Source organism: Pseudonaja textilis, chromosome 8, assembly GCF_049901715.1.
Source record: "Pseudonaja textilis isolate UNSWEBS1 chromosome 8, rPseTex1.2, whole genome shotgun sequence".
In the NCBI taxonomy this organism is placed as follows: domain Eukaryota; kingdom Metazoa; phylum Chordata; class Lepidosauria; order Squamata; family Elapidae; genus Pseudonaja; species Pseudonaja textilis.
In genome coordinates, this window is record NC_141997.1 from 30,783,602 (window position 1) to 30,800,677 (window position 17,076).

The window sequence follows — 17,076 nt, forward strand, 5'->3', positions numbered from 1 at the left end:
CGGTCTTATTTTCGGGAAAACACGGTAGTAAGGAGAGCACTCCTTACTAGCACTGATGATTTTACCTAGTTAGGATAATGAAACGTCTGCAAGAAAACAAGTTCAGAGAATACCAAGGATTTCCTCATTTCAACCCTGAGCTACAAATATTCTTTATTTGAGGTAAACTTGAATCGTTTGGTTTAGTCATCGCTAAGAATTGCAAGTTAGTTATACTTCAGTATTTGTATTCTCCTTGGTTTATGACTATTTTTGCTAAGAGCTGGGATGCAAAATGTTCATACCCTGGGATGAGGAGATGAGGCTTAAAGGGGAGGAAGATTTGAAATACATTTCTTTTTCTTTTCCTCCCAACAGGAGGGAAGAACAATTGAAATTTGTATTGCCCGATGGTGGGCAAGCCTCAGTGATGTCAGTATTGATTATTCCATTTCTTTCCATGGCATAGTTTGCACTACATCTCAGTTGAATTTTGTAAGTATCATAATTTGCTTCTTTTGAAATTCTGTTCATTTTTAAAATGTAACATTGTTAAAATCATAAGTTAGTAGTATTACTAAATGCCCAGCCAAATTGCATGGAGGCATAGGTGAATTTTTTTCTTCATTAAAAATGATTGATATCACACTAAATTTCAGCAATCTTACTCCAGTGAGATGATTAGAGTTAAATAATATTGCATAGCATTGATCAGTTTTATAAGGTTAATCATTTTAAATGGGTAAAAGGGGCCTTGAAGTTTTATGGCATTTATCTAGGGCAGTGATGGCTAACCTTTTCAGCACCAAGTGCCCAAAAAGGGTGCACAAACCCCAAAATGCAATGCACACACATCCCCATGCATGCGCTCCACCCTGTGCATGTATGCGTATCCCCACACATGCACCCCTCGTGCATGCACACACATCCCCTACATGCACCCCACTCCCCGCGCATGCATGGAAGAGACCCGAAGACCAGCTGGCCGGCAGGAGGCATACATGGCAGAGCTGAGCTCGGGTGATGGCTTGCGTGCCCGCAGAGAAGGCTCTGTGTGCCACCTCTAGTGCACATGCCATAGGTTCACCATCAAGGATGTACGGCATCAAACCTGCCCCAACTAGATCCCTAGAAAAGAAAGACTCTTGACTCTATTTGGTTGAAATGATAGGTTCTTTTACAAAGGATTAGTGGTTGCAGCAAAAACAAGGCTAGATCTGAATATTCCCCACAAACATACAAAGTATTCTCATTTGTGGCCTTCCCCATGACCGGACCATCAGTGTCCAGTCACTGGACTCCAGTGGCAATCCAGCTTGATGTTTTGGGAACCGCTTTCATTGTAGGCGCGTTTCAGAGAAGCTTCACATTCTTTCCCAGGTTAGGTGTCCTTGAGGCAGTGGAATCTCTATACTTGACAATATCCTCCCTCCTCCCTTACACACCTCTTCACACAACCTGCATAATCTCCCTAGCTTCCTCTGTCTCCCTCCCTCCATTTATGGCAGGATGCCAACAAGCTTAGCGATGCATAGTGAAGACGGCAGAGATGACATATGGTGTATTGCCAGCTCTTAAGGAGAAGCACCTTGGAAAAGCATGACTTTTAAATATATATATTGTTGGCCTAACATTAATCTGAAATTCATTTCAAATAAACTTTTTCACTCTTTGATTATAGCATGCTTCAGAAGGCATTGTGCGTTTTGATGTTCGGGCAACACTGAAATACGAAGATATTGTGCCTTGCATAAATCTCAAATGCTGGGTTCAAACACTAAGGTACTACAAGAAATTTAGATTTAAATAAGGGATTATTGTGATTGGTAAAATTGGTAAAATTAAACAACTTTTTGTCATGCTGAATATTATAATGAAGTAAATTTAACATTTGAGAAAGATATTCCCTGTTTATTTTAAGTATGTAATCATTAGAAGTCTGTTGAATGTTTAAATAGAGATTTAATTAATGGTTTAATGATAATGTTTAATGAGTTAATTAAAAAACTAAAAGTTGAATTACAGCTTACCATCAAGTTACCTAATTTGTATTTGAGGCAGATTGTTTTGGTCTTAATATTTTTGAAATAATCCAAAGAACCTGGTTCATGTTGAAGATGAGAAGTTATGTCCCTGAATTTGAAATATTTTGCCCTGTGAGTCTGGGTTTTGCGTTATCTGAATTTCTCAGAGTTGCCTCAAACTGCAAGATGGGTGACATATAAATTTAATCAATCAAATAAAAATAAACAAATGAAAATTAGATTGTTAAATTGTGTTTAACATAATTAAATGTGTGCACAAATTACATTGGTAAGTGTACCTGTTTTTATGTACAAGTTTTAAAAATGAATTGTACAAGAAACAATGGATGGAAACTAATCGAGAGAAACAACCTAGAACTAAGGAGAAATTTCCTAACAGAACAATTAATAAGTGGAATGATTTACCTCAAGAAGTTTGGGCACTTCAACATTGGAGATTTGAGATTGAACAACCATTTTTCTTAAACGGTATAGGATTTCCTGCTTGATTTCCTGCTTAGTCCCAAGACCTCCAAAATCCCTTTCAACTCTGTTAATCTGTTATTCTTTGAAACCTTACCCTTGTTTTTCTCCTAATGCGTATTGTTGTATTCCTGAATTGCAGACCAGTGAGTGCTAAAATAAAACCTTTAGGATCCCGAGACGTATTGCCAAATAATCGACAATTGTATGAGATGATTTTGACATATAATTTTCACCAAGTAAGTCTGGGTTATATAACTGGATCTACTCAATAAAATGATTTCTTTAGGAATATTGTAAGTCACCCGGAGTCACTTGGTGGGGATATAAATTTGTTTAATAAATAAATTTAATAACAAACTATAAACTATCTGGGGTTATTTAGTCATATGGCAAGCAAGTTTAATAAATGACCATGATCAGTATCAATAATATTACCATCATTTAATTTTGTTTTTAAATACTTTTATCATTTAATTTTTCTTCAGCCCAAAAGTGGAGAAGTTACTCCAAGTTGTCCCTTGCTCTGTGAACTCTTATATGAATCAGAATTTGACAGTCAATTATGGATTGTCTTTGACCAGAATAAAAAACTAATGGGATCCGGTGATGCTTATCCTAACCAGGTACGCCAATATGTTTGAAGTTATTTTTTATGTGATTCCATAGTCTCTTTAGGTTTAGTATGTAGTGCTTGCCCTGTTTATGCAAATAAATACTTAAAAATTAGGCATTAATTTCCATTAATTTATACACTATTCATTTCTTATGCAAATACCCCTACTTGTAAATATTATGGAGAATAACTTAATATTGTTCTGATAAATAAAGCTGCTTCTTGAAAAAGTTACAACAGTTAAATATTTTTCAAATTCATTATAAATTTGATTAATTTATAGCTTGCCATTAGGAAATAGCTTTTATCTACTAAACTGGGAAAAGATGGGTAGATAAATAGATTAGATGTTGGATGGATGGACCGACCGACTGACTGACCGACTGATGGACAACCCTTCCTGAATTCCATGCATGCCAGTGTATCAGTTTTGCAGGGTAGTAATAAGCTTTTAGAGATCCTTAAAACTGAGATAATCATTTAATGCATGGTTTAACCATGTGCAACTAATGAAAAGGATTGACGCATCCCTGAAAAATTAAGAATCTACTTGAAATATATATAGCCTTCTATTCTTGTTTGGGCACAAATGCCTACCTAGCTTCTTCTAATGCATGGACAGTGATAACATCCTGAAGAACGGTGTAAGGATAGAACAAGTCACAGCTTATGTTATAAGTGATAGAAACATAATTTCTGTGAAACCACAATCCCATGTTAGGCTATTCTATAAATGGATAGGGTAGTATTTCAACCATTAATAATGGTCAGGCTGTTCTACGATTCTAAAAGGTTGATGATCCAAATAAATGAACAAAATTATTTATTAGCGAGACTCTTAACTAATTCGTCTACAAAGCATAAAGCTTCAAGATTTTATGTATTAATCTTGCTTACCCGGTATGAACCATTTTCTCCTAAAGCCATATAAATACTATTAAACAGATGAAATGAGAATTTCTTGGCCCCAGCATTTGCCATTAAATCACTCACAGAAGCCTTCTGATGGACTTGGGCATGGAGGACGGTCCTACATCCGTTTGTAGTTGTAACTTCAGAGATTAATAGTACTGAGGGAACTTCTAGAATTGCAAGGCAAAAAGGGCAAGGATCTGCAAAAATCAAATCTCCAGCTGGAACTCCTAATAGATTTTAGTCCCTTTTACAGATAGGAAGAGCCTTCTATGTTTATGTAAGGAATGTTCAGGATCCAGTTAAGTCAAATATAAGGTTATACAGCATACGAATTTACCTTTTATAAACAGATATTCAACAGAAAATATGCATCGTAAAATTTGATACTATAATTCAAGCATATAACTTCATATTCAAACCTAAACATATATTTATGTTCATGCTGGCAAATCTGTAGTTTAATTTGATGAAGCCTTGGAAAAGACCTCCCCTGTAATGTTAGAAAAAGAATTTAGAATTTAAGGCTGGAAATATGATTTACCTTGTGATTGGAAGGGATTTGAGTAACTTTTCTTGTTAGATTTTTCTCCCAAAGAAATTAGTAACAGATCTCTCTCTAGCCCTCAAACATGTAACAAATGTCCAGATTTAAGTTTTGCATACTTAGAAGTGACATGTTTTTGAAAATATTCTTCTTCAATTAGAAAGGAGTTGTGTAAGTAGAACTGAAGGAATTTTTATTGTGTGTTAATCATCTTCATCAAATATGTATGAGTCTAGTTACTAAAGAATTGCTCCTTTCCCTAGTATTCCCTGAAACTGGAGAAAGGAGATTATACCGTGCGGCTACAGATCCGTCATGAGCACAGCAGTGAGCTGGATCGCATCAAAGACCTTCCATTTATTGTCTCCCACAGACTGTCTAATGTACTGAGTTTAGATATATATGATACCCACAGTCAGGCTCTCTTAGGGAAGAAGAAAGCAAACAGTATATCTCTGCCACCAAATCGCACCCTGCCATACTTTGTTACTTCTTTGCCAGATGACAAGTAAGTTACGTCTTTTTTTGTGGCACATAGCAAGCAACACTTCGATTAGTAACTCTTCTGAACTTTCAAACTTGAGTAATAAAGAAAAATAGTTCTGTCTATTTATTTCTATTCTGTGGCTGCAGGCACTTAGCATCCACTGAAATATGGCTCCCTTTCCTCTCCAGTGCCCATATTTCTACATATTTTCTTAATATGTCTTTCCTTAGTGTATTAAATCTAGAGCAGTCCATTTTTTTTTACTAATAGTTAGAATTTGTTTCCTTATGGAATAGCTGCCAAGGGAGGCCTTCCACTGAATGTCTATGACAGGCCTATCAAACTGGCAGCCCGGATGCATCACATGCAGGCAATGCCCACCCCGGTTCCACAAGGGCAAAAAAAGTCACAATACATCATGTGACACCATTGAGTTTGACACCAGTGTTCTATGATGATTTGCTGCAGCCGACTCACCATGGACAACTCTCCACAAGACAATTCACTGCGGGACAAGTGTTACCCTAATATCAAGGAAATGGTGGAATAGACTCATTAAAGAAAGGATGCAAAAGGAGAGACAGGATGAAATGTGAATGGCAGAAATGTAAATAGTTTATTTATTTTAAATAATTAAACGGAATTGTCCCACAGTGGATTGTCCCACAGCGAGTTGGCCGTAAAAAGTTGTACCACAACAAGTTGGCCATAGTGAGTTGGCCACGGCAAGTTGTCCCATTCTGTGCCACTGCGGTTACTGGAATGAGTAGAGCTGGGGTTTTTTAAAATCTCTTTGAGTTGGATCAAGATAAAAATAAGTAGCTTCCAGAGTCGTCCTATTCCCATTCTCAACCTTAGCCCTCTTCATTTGAATGTATTGGGCTTGACATTGTATTGTTGAAATTAAGTTCAATTTGCAGTTGAATTAAACATTTTTTTTCAATGGGAATGTGAGCATGAATATAAAGCATGTTTCGCTTGTTCATTTGTTAGAGTACCTAAAGGAGCAGGTCCTGGATGTTATCTTACAGGATCATTGACACTTTCAAAGACAGAACTTGTAAAGAAAGTGGTAAGTAAAAGAAAAGCGTAAACTCAAAAAAATATTTTTTTAAAGGTAATTGAAAAGACAAATTTGTATGAAAATGATTTTGAAAAGAGTAATCCAGATTTTGGGAAGTTTTTTTTTTCCCTGAAGTCTCTTTCAAATACTAAATGCCAGTTTTCTTCATTGTTTAAATACAACTGCCTTTCAACGTTCTGTTCAGACTTGAATTTTTGCTATTTTGTGGTAAATTCCAGTTCCTTGTTGCAGATTGTATGTTAACATGCTACATTGCCTTTAATAAGTTATGTAATATTATTTTATCCAACTGCATACCTTGGAGTTTCATTTCAATCTAAAAAATATAGTGTTAGTTGTTCAGGTTCTATTAAAATAGTTGCTTTCAAGCTCCATTTGCTGACTAGGAAGTACTTCCTTATTTTAGACCAAGCTTTTGTTGATCATATACTTCATAAAGTTTCATTTTGCAATCAGTAGAAGTAGCCTCCAACATTGCATTCTAACCACTGTGCCACCATGGCTCTATAAAACTATTGTTCTAAATAAAACATGCAAGTATTTGTTACCAAGTAAACATTTGTTTACCAATAGTGCATCCTCAAAGTAATTCCTTTGTTATTCAGTTATATTTTAAAAAATATGGATCATATTAAAACATTATAGTCAAGCTAAATGTATCTTCCACACTAGGAGTATAGGGAATATGTCTGATCAGTGAGTTTCCAAAACAATTGGGCTTAATATAATCGATAAGGTTTAGGAATTTATTTTACCAGACTTAATAATTCATCCTAAAAAAGTGTCCACCATTCATATATTGGTTATTTTCCAACTGAAAATGTTTTTAATCTAGATTTGTGGTACAAGTAAATTAAATAATTGTATTTGAAATTGTAATTCTTGTCAGTTAGACCAGGGGTCTCCAACCTTGGCAACTTTAAGACTTGTGGACAAAGCTGGCTAAGGAACTCTGGGAGTTAAGGTCCACAAGTCTTAAAGTTGCCAAGGTTGGAGACCCCTGAATTAGACCATTAGCCTATTCAGTTTGGCAAAATAAGTGGTAACTGTATACATACTGAAGAAAGGTTTTAGCAGTGGTTAAAATAATTATGGTTTTTTTCCCCCTGTTCTGCCCCTTGGAGGGAGGTAATGTTATTCTTAGAATACTGCATTCCTGATGTTTCTTCTGCCTGCTCATTATAGAGGAGATTATTATTATTAATTTAGTTAGAGAATATTTCCATGGCTCTTAGTTTCGTTTTGCTTTAAATATTTCACAAACCATGGACGATTTTGGTGCAGTGCAGCTAAGATGAAAATATGTCAGAGTCTAGTATATTTTTTAAATGTAGAAGACCATCTCTAGCATGCTTCTGTTCAAAAATTAATCACTGACCATTTAAAACCTAGTTTCTAGCTTGTACTAAGTCCAATATATTTAACAAATAATATTTGTTAAAACCAAGTGATATTTCTATACATTTTTTGATTTTCATGTGAAAGAAATAGGGTAATTTCACTAATATAACAACAGTGTTGTGTATAGTGAAGCTGTGATCTAGAACAACGGCCCTCAACCTTTTGAGCACTAGGGATCAAGAAGGTTTTTCCGCCGACCAGAGGGGTATGTGGTTTTGTGTGCTGCCTGCACCCTGTGGGTGGGGCTTCGCTTGTTTGCGTAGCTCAATTTCTGGCATGGCATACCCCAGTGCCAGTCCGCAGACAGGGAGTTGGGAACCCCTGAAAAATTAATTGTAGCATTGTACTATAAACAAGTCAGGGTATATATAGGGAAAAAAACCTAAAATTGGCTTGAATGATTGATAATTCTTCAAAGTTATATGGTAGAGTTTTTAATGCTTCTCTTTCCATGAGACCTACCCCAATGTTGTATTACCTCTAAATTCAATGAAAATGGAAAGATTAAGAGAGCCATTTCAGTTCATTGAATTTTAAATGGGAATGAGTACAAACAGTATAAGTGAGTTACGTACTCTATTGTTGGGTTTCAAAATATTGGGATTGATTTAAATCAAGAAGATTTAAATCAAATCCCTAAATAGCATAACGCTTGTGCTTTATATTTTTTAAAGCTAAAATATTGGGCTTTCTTTGAAGTATGCTTTAAAGGGATCAAGACATTTAGTGTTCTTCAGTAGTGAATAAAAACTTGATAGGTAGTGTCTCCATTCTATAGAGTTTTGTGGATACTTTCTTACAGTATGTTGTTCTAACTCCCAGGGGCAGTCTTCAACAAAGCGACAAGGAAAGGTTAAAAAGGTACTGAATGCCAGTTTTTGAAAGATGTATATAAGTATTTTTGCCTATCATTTAAAGCAATATACTTAGTTATTTCTATCTTTGGTTACCTTTATGCAGCTTAATTATTCATATCTTTGAACAGTAAAATTGCATTAGAATAGCAGACTATTAGTTTAGTTTGAAAGTAATGTGTGATTGGAACATTTAATATTATTACACCAGTATCTTACTCTACAAAATTATTTTTCTTTTTTTTTTAAATTATGCATAGCTCTTACATACTATTGCCATATGAAAACCGCAGATTGTAAGATTGGACAGGATAAGAAATATTAGTACAGTATCATGGTAAAAGAATTCTCTTTGCTTGCCAGTGGTTTCTTCCTTCAGAGGGTATAACCTCATTAGAAACAACAAGGGCCAATGAAACTGTATTTGCATCAGGGGCCCTTGTAGCAAAGAGCTTGTATATTTTGTTTATTTTGCTATTTTTAATATTGTAGTGTTAAAGGTTGAGATAATTGAAAGGTTGAAAAATCAATATACCACTCTAGCCAAATGGTGGCTGCTCTAACCAGTGAAGCTGTTCGTGGTTTAAGGACAGAATTTATTGGAGATTGATTTTAAAAGCTTTGAAATTAGTCACTATCTCAAATAATAGAAATATAATCCCACCTTGCCTCATAAATTGTTGAAATCTATAAGTGGTGTCTTCTGGATAGTATCTGAGAAATGGTGCTGCATTTCTCAGATAGCATCTGAATTTTCCCTTCACATACCCACCCTCTTTGACTTAGGAATGGGGTAGGATGTATAATCAGCAAGATTCAGGCATTATTTTGGTGCAATGGTTTGCCATTCGTTGGCATACAATTTTAAGTGTTTATTTCCTATAATAATTGACAATCACCTGCTGAGTCAAATTAGAATTGCTGGTCTAAGCCAGATGCAGTGTAGGCTTGTGAAAGAGGAATCTAGAATGTCAAACTCATGGCATCATCACTTGACATATCGAGACTTTTTTCCCCTTTGCTAACACGGCCAGCGCGTGACACATCCCATCTGCAAGCTGGGAGTTTGACAGCCCTGATCTAGAGCATTAATTCCTGCCATAATATGTGTGTTTATATTTATATAGCTTAGTTTATCTACATGTTTTATGGATGGAATTATTTAAGAATTATTGAAGGATTGAAGGAGGTGATTGAAAGATTCCAGTAGAGAAGCAAATTTTTTTAACATGTTTTACTCATTTGAGACAGCTCCATGCTAAAATAAAGTTAACTGTGGGGAGGTTTTTTTCCCCTGTAATAGTTAATAAAACATTATTTGTGTACTTAAGCACCTTTTGCTAAAATGTTTGCTTCTAAGGCAGGCAGGATAAAGGAACTGTGATGTAATGACTTGTATTTTAGACACTTTTCTTTCACTGATTATTGAGTTCAGTCTAACTGGGAATGGAAGGAACTAAAACACTAATAGGAAAGAAAGAATTCACAGAGATGCCTTACTGCCCATAAAGCATTTAATAATATATCCCCATTCAGCCTTTTTATGTTTTAGAACAAGGGTCTTCAAACTTGGCAAGTTTAAGACTTGTGGACTTCAACTCCCAGAATTCCTGAGCTAACATGACAGGAGGAGGAATTCTGGGAGTTGAAGTCCACAAGTCTTAAATCTGTCAAGTTTGAAGCCCCCTGGTTTAGAAGCTGCCCCAATTTTGCTACCAACTTCTTTGGTTTGTTATAGATACATCTATTACTGAAAGTATTAGTAAAACTCTAAACCACTATTTCTTTTTTTTATATTGTGTCAAAATGCTTAAGTGGCTTAAAAAGAGAAATATGGAAGACTTTGGGGAAAGTTTGACTACTATTTCATCTTCTAGGATTGGATCAGATAGCTTTACAATATAATGATGAATTGTAATTTATCTTTAATACTTTGTTGGGATATGTCAATTATATAGATCAGGGTTCCCCAAACTTCAGCTCATTGATTCTCTCAATTAGTTTCAGATTTGTATCAATCCCCAAACATCTATTATATTAAAAATAACTCAATAAACACTACTTTAACAGTAGTAAATAATCATAACAATATCAATCCCTTGAATAGTTCCATGAATCCGTAGGTCAATATTGACCACTTTGGAGAGCACTGATATAGATATAGATTTGATATAAAAATAGAGGAAATCAGCCTGATGGGAACAAATTGTGTGCATTTTTATTTTCTTCCACAGTTGAGTTTATAAGGTCATTTGTGAGCAACCTTATAAATAAGGGTATTTTTATATGTTATATATTTGTATAATGCATGTTTGAGTATTTTGTTATTGTAAAGCACATTAAATTCAATTACCAACTCTGGGACAAATCAGGATTCAAACAACTGAAGCTGTGATATACTATCCTCGCTTTTTCTGAAGACAGTAGCCATATTTTCTTGTTGAATAAAATGAGAAGGGAGGAGGCTAAGAGAGTAGATATACAGGCAGATGTCTTAATTATATTTTGACTTATTAAGTGAAGATACTGGCCAAAAGCTGCCACTGAGTCTTTCATAACATGGTTAGCTTTTTATTCAGTGTGGGTATTATTTAAGGCAAATAACCTCTTCCTTATATTAGATACCATTGACCGTATGATATAGTTTTTCAAGATTCTAGGAAATTCCTCCAAATGTTCCTCTTCTCCTGGATTTCATTTTTTAGGTCTTCGTTCAGTTTTTTTCTCAAGTAATTTTACTTTTATTTTAAAAACTCTTTAAAAGTTTGCTTTTTTCTTCTCTCTCTCTCTCTCTTTCCTTTTCTGTTTTCTCTTTTTAATATCACCATAAAAAAAATCTTCCAAGAAGACGACACAGAAATTCAGACTTGTAGGACAAAAGGCAGCAAGTACCTTTTGCTGTCAAAGTAGGGACAAAATGAAATGTGACTAACCAAAAAAAAAAAAAATATTTTAAATAATTGAATTGTCCTGCAGCAAGTTGGACGTGGCAAGTTGTTCCGTGGCGAGCTGGCTGTGGCGAATTGGCCATGGCAAATTGGCTGCGTCGAGTTGTCTCACTCTGTCTCAAACTATTTAATTGCAAGAAATTTCCCTGGGAAAAACTTTCAGTTCCTGTGTTTTAGCCATAGCCTTGCAAATTAATATTATCTCAGTCTGTTTTTATAGACTTTGTAGATTCTCATTTTCATATGCCACCATGATGTCCACAGATATACTGAGACATGTGTAAATTGTAAAGTGTAATATAGAATAGTACATAGGGCAACAGAGAAATATTTGCAGCATTTTTTTAAAGGTTTTGTCAAATATTCACATTTCTAGGATCTTAAAAGATATGATTTTGTGCTTCCAAAAACCAGATACTGGACAAAAATTTCTATAAGTATTTGTTGGTTGGTTGGCTGATTTTAAATGAGATGTACTTCACGATTATTCCAATTTAACTTGTAAAAAACAATATTTTTTTTAATACTGTGGCTGATCTTTTTAAAAAATAGAAGAATAGTTTAGAACTATGATAACTATTACTTGAATGTTTAAATATATTTTTGCCATATTGTGATTTCATCCCAATCCCTTTTTAATAATGAAATATCTGAATTGAAATTCTGCATTGAACAAGAATGCATAGTTTCCTCAGAAATCACAGTAAATTATAGTATTAGCCATGATGAGGCCATATCCTAAAATCAAATACAAGACAATAATAAAGCTACATGTGTGAGAATGCTAGCAATGTACTCATCTGAGGAAAAAAGTCTCATGGTTAATTATACCAATTTGTTTAATTTCTTTTTCAATAGTCTGCTGCATATTTCCACAAAATAAGATGTAGGTTATGCAACATTAAACTTGTGGAGTTTAATCAGTTTGCTGGATGCAACTCATGTGAAATATTTCTGGGATGATTAGTCAAAATTTGAAATTTGTGGGAGAGAATTTGAACTATTCTTTAGGCTAAATCTGTTCTAATCCTCTGAGATTTCAAAAGGTTCTGAATGATTGTATATATTCTTCTCAGTTTTTATATGTTTTGTGAGAAAGAAAATAATACTTACTTTGACCAAGTTGCTATGCTTTTTACTCTAGGATATAATTACAGTTCATTATCATTTGATCCCATCTCCAATAAAAAATAAGAATGGAAGCAAGGATAAAGAGAAAGATTCAGAAAAAGATCTAAACAGTGAATTTGCAGAAGCTTTAAGAGATTTAAAGATACAGTGGATGACAAGGTATGTTTTACATTTCTGTTGCCATATCATATCACTGAAGAACTGATGCATTGATGCAAATTTTTCTTTTCCACCATGCCTTCGTTATAGATCACTAGAGTTAACATTTTCTTTAATACATTTATTTTTAGGTTTCATACCAATGAGATATACAATGAACTGAAAGAGACGTTCCCTAACCATCTACCCTTATATGTTGCAAGACTTCATCAACTGGATTCTGAAAAGGTGCGACCCATTTTCTTTTTTAAAAGATTTTTCATTTTAAATCCACTTAGTCCTCTCTTAAGCCCTGAATAGACAAATAGTTCCTAATTTAGTGCTCTAAATCAACCGAAGTTGTTAATTGGACACCTTTAAACTGTTCCAGAATTTATCCCATTTATTATACCAGTATTTCACTGAGATTAGTGATTCTTCTTAGTGATTAGTGATTTTTCTTCCCTTAGAATCATTTCAGCAGGGCACATTTGATTTATTTTGGTGCTGGATTTCAAGCTTTAAAACAATAGCAGCTACAAACGTATTTATTAAATCTACAAAACACATAATCATAACTAGAAAAAAACAGTATTTGGCTTCATTTGATTGTGAATAAATGAGTTAGACATGTTATGCTATTTTCTGGTATGTTTATTTGGTATCATTTATAACTCCCCAAAAAACACTTTTATGCTTCAATTAGTTTTTTATTTCAATTCAATTTGGATATTTTTCAAGAATTCAATAGTTTATTTACATACAGAAATGTACACTTTTCTGATTGTTTCTCCCAATTTTTCTATAAATTCAATCTAGAATTCCATGCATTAAAAAAAAAGATAAAATCCAGATTTGAAAACCACCATATTCAGTGTTACTTGATTATAATAAACAAGCAATTGCTATCTGGAAACATGTTTCAGTAACAGAATTCTGATTTATAGAATTCTTTCTTTGCTGCTGAAACTATAATAATTATTAGCAAAATATTAATTCTGTACAGAGCACCATTCAAGTTCTTGTTTTTATGCCTATCTTTCTGCATAGATATAAAGTGATATGATGAACTGACAATTACAGTAAATGTACCACTTTTATTTTCAAAGTATGTTTTTTGCTTTGGATCAGAATATCTTCCCATCTCCTATCAACTGAATTTTTGTAATATATTAATTCATATATATTTATTTCTTAAATTTATTTGCTGCCTATCTTGCCATTGGGCTATTCTAAGGAACTTACAACAATAAAAAAGGAAAAAAAGAGAATAATTTAATAAGAAACTACCATTTATTTTCTTCCAGGAGCGAATGAAATGTTTAAATGAAATAATTGAAGCTTCTAATACAGTGATCTCTCATATCGATCAAACAGCCCTTGCTATTTATCTTGCTATGAAGACTGATCCCAGGCCTGATGCTGCTACTATAAAAAAGTACCTAGCCAGTAAATACTTTTTTTCCTTGCATTTTATTTCAGCAAAGTTATCTGTTCTTCTAAGCTTAAAAATTAAATGTTTCCATTCACGAGAAAAGAAAACAGTCATAGACTGAGCCCACCTAATTGCACTGTATGCTTTAAAACACTATTTTTAATGTTGGTATGATATTGTCAAGGAGGAAAGATGGAAGATCATCATGAGCCAGCCAACAATTCCATTCTGCTTCCTCCCTGCCTCTGCCCAAATCTTTGTATGTTATTACACATTTGTGTTAGATTATGGCAAGTTAAAAAAAAAGTACTTAAGTATTTAAATGGAAAACAAATGGTAAACTAAAAAACCATAATAGCGTAGGTATTTTTAAAAGCAAATTGGAAAAACCTTTCCTTCAGAAGGTTGAAAACAAGATTGAGAGCTTTTTCTTAATTGTTTTATCTGGTTTTACCCTCAGCAACCGCCAAAGGGTTTTACTCCCTGTTAATATTATTTCTTGTTTCTCTATGTTTCTAGCCACCTAAAATTGAATTTGTGAGATGAGTGGCCATGTAAAACAAATAAGTAAATGAATGGATAAAGAAATGTTAGTGTTCTTCCTTTGAGGGTAGTAGAACTGTTTGTTTGTTTGTTTGATGAAGATCCCTAGTTAAAAATGCACATTTTGGAACTGGTCTCTTTACTCCAGTTTAGAAATGTCACCTTCTCTTAAATGTTATACATTTTGAAGGGATGCAGGTGTATTTTGTGTGATTGTGAAATTCAGGAATTTATGCAAAATGCATATATAGGCATGATGAAAAAGACCTGTTCGCGTGAATGAAATATATATTGTTTCCACGTAGTGAGATGGAAAAGCAGAAATCTACCTTAATAGATGCTCTCTGTCGGAAAGGATGTGCATTATCAGATCAACTTCTGCAGTTACAGGCCCAGGAAGGGGCTGCATCAAGTGACGTTGAATGTAAAGATGATAACCAAAACGCCATCTTGACTACTCTGACAGAGACTTTCTGGGAAACATCAAAATGGACTGACTTGTTTGACAGCAAGGTATGTTGAGAGGAATAGAACTATTTGTTCATACCATTGAAGAAAGGAATGTTCAGATTATGACACCTGTTATCAATTTAGGTGGAGACCAGTGTTTTATATTTAAATTGTTTAAAAATATTTGCACACGAAAACTGCTGTCAAAATAAGTAATTCACATTTTTTGTAGCATAATGCATTCAGTAGCCCAGAGCTCTTATAAAGACATAACGGCAGTGGCTTTCTACCATTTTTCTTTGGCATATTACCCTTATACATTTTACACGGTCTCATTAGATGGACAGTTATATAAATTTGATTAATAAATAAATAACCTCTGGCTGTAGTCTATTGTAAGCTAATTCTGTTGCAGATAAATCTAAGCATGTTTAACTAAATCTAAGCATATTTAGAAAGCTATTACTATGTCCCTTATTTGGTGCTCTGAATGTTGATAGCATCATGTAAATCGAGTGTCAAACTCGCAGTCCACGGGCCAGATGCATCACACACTGGGCACACCCACTCCAGTTTAATGAAGGGGAAAAAAGTTGCGATGCATCACATTACAACATGTTGTCGCAAGTTTGACACCCCTGATGTAAATGAATGCCTCATTCTTTAAAATATATTTAAATAAGTTTTAAAATAACCTTAATATAAACTGTTAGAATTATGCAGCTGGGAATAACTCAAACAACATTTCATTGTAGTCAACTTAACATGAGAGATTCCCCTGTATCCGTCAAATACAGGTAGTCCTTCGTTTACAATAATTCGTTTAGTGACTGTTCAAAGTTACAACGGTACTGAAAAAAGTGACTTATGACTGTTTTTCCACACTTAACGATCCAGCATCCCCATGGTAACATGATCAAAATTGGCAACTGACTCATATTAATGACGGTTGCAGTGTCCAAGGGGTCGTGTGATCACCTTTTGCAACCTGACAGGCAAAGTCAATGGGAAAGCCAGATTCACCTTAATCCCACTCATGTTATGAACTTAACAACAAGTGATTCACTTAACAACTGTGGCAGCAAGGTGATAAAAAGGGGCAAAACCCATTTCACAAATGTCTCACTTAGCCACAGAAATTTTGGGCTCAATGTAGTCATAAGTTGAGGACTGCCTATACTGAAGGTGATTTTTATTCTAGTTCTGACTTGTCCACTGTCAACTCCAAAAGTGAATTTGGATGATTGATCTTGGCAGAATTTATATTCTGCTTACAAATCTCTGCCTCCATTTTTTTAATGCTCCTCTATAGGTTTTGTTCTTTGCTTACAAGCATGCACTGGTAAACAAAATGTACGGCCGAAGTCTCAAATTTGCAAGTAAACTTGCAGAGGAGAAACCCACCAAAGAAAATTTGAAGAACTGTATACAGGTAAGTTGTTTTTGCATATTCAGTTCAGTTCAATCAGTATACAAGTTTCAATAACGTTCTAGAATTATAAAATCAAATTAGGACACATTTTCTAGGCCTAATAGATAATGGTGAAAAAAGTAAGATTCTACATTTAGGCAAGAAAAATCAAATGCAGGGGTACAGTATATGTGGTACCTTACTCAATAGCAGTAACCCAGTTGCTGACATCAGCAAGAATGCTTGCTCTATGCACAAAAAAGTAGAACTTTAATTCCTACAAGGGATGCACTGGCTGCAAAAGCTAATGAAGTTAGCAGAGATGGCTAAATTGACTGCTTTAATTAAAGAAAATAATACAAATAACATTGTTTTTACTGTACATGGAAACCACTTCAGGACTTTGTGCTTGAGGTAGGAAAAAATGAAACTGATTTGGGATTTTGCTGATTAGATAGTTTGTTGTGATAGAAATGACTGGTACATATGATTAAGCAAAAGGAAAAAGTTAAGGTTATTATCTTATTCTACTGCACTAAAACATGTCAAAAGCTTTTCTTCTTTCTCCTTTTACTTCATAGTCTTCCTTTTTCCCTACTTTCCTATTATTTTCATTTTTCTTTGTATTTTATT

General features: G+C 34.3%; 1 protein-coding gene across 3 annotated transcripts in view; it reads left to right on the forward strand.

The window, feature by feature from the left end:
- TPP2 (tripeptidyl peptidase 2) overlaps nt 1–17,076 on the forward strand; it is a 51,839-nt gene that overhangs the window by 33,637 nt on the left and 1,126 nt on the right. The window contains exons 18-29 of one of the 3 annotated variants that reach the window (XR_015744439.1): nt 358–474; nt 1,661–1,761; nt 2,629–2,725; nt 2,975–3,112; nt 4,825–5,069; nt 6,042–6,120; nt 8,356–8,394; nt 12,480–12,625; nt 12,757–12,853; nt 13,912–14,053; nt 14,888–15,095; nt 16,345–16,464. Coding sequence is in view for 2 of the 3 variants with exons in the window: in XM_026708342.2 (XP_026564127.1) it covers nt 358–474; nt 1,661–1,761; nt 2,629–2,725; nt 2,975–3,112; nt 4,825–5,069; nt 6,042–6,120; nt 8,356–8,394; nt 12,480–12,625; nt 12,757–12,853; nt 13,912–14,042; nt 14,888–15,095; nt 16,345–16,464 (1,518 nt within the window). In the remaining variant the exon portion in view is untranslated. The remainder of the gene's footprint in view (nt 1–357; nt 475–1,660; nt 1,762–2,628; nt 2,726–2,974; nt 3,113–4,824; nt 5,070–6,041; nt 6,121–8,355; nt 8,395–12,479; nt 12,626–12,756; nt 12,854–13,911; nt 14,054–14,887; nt 15,096–16,344; nt 16,465–17,076) is intronic. The other 2 variants (XM_026708342.2, XM_026708343.2) reach the window with 2 other exon arrangements.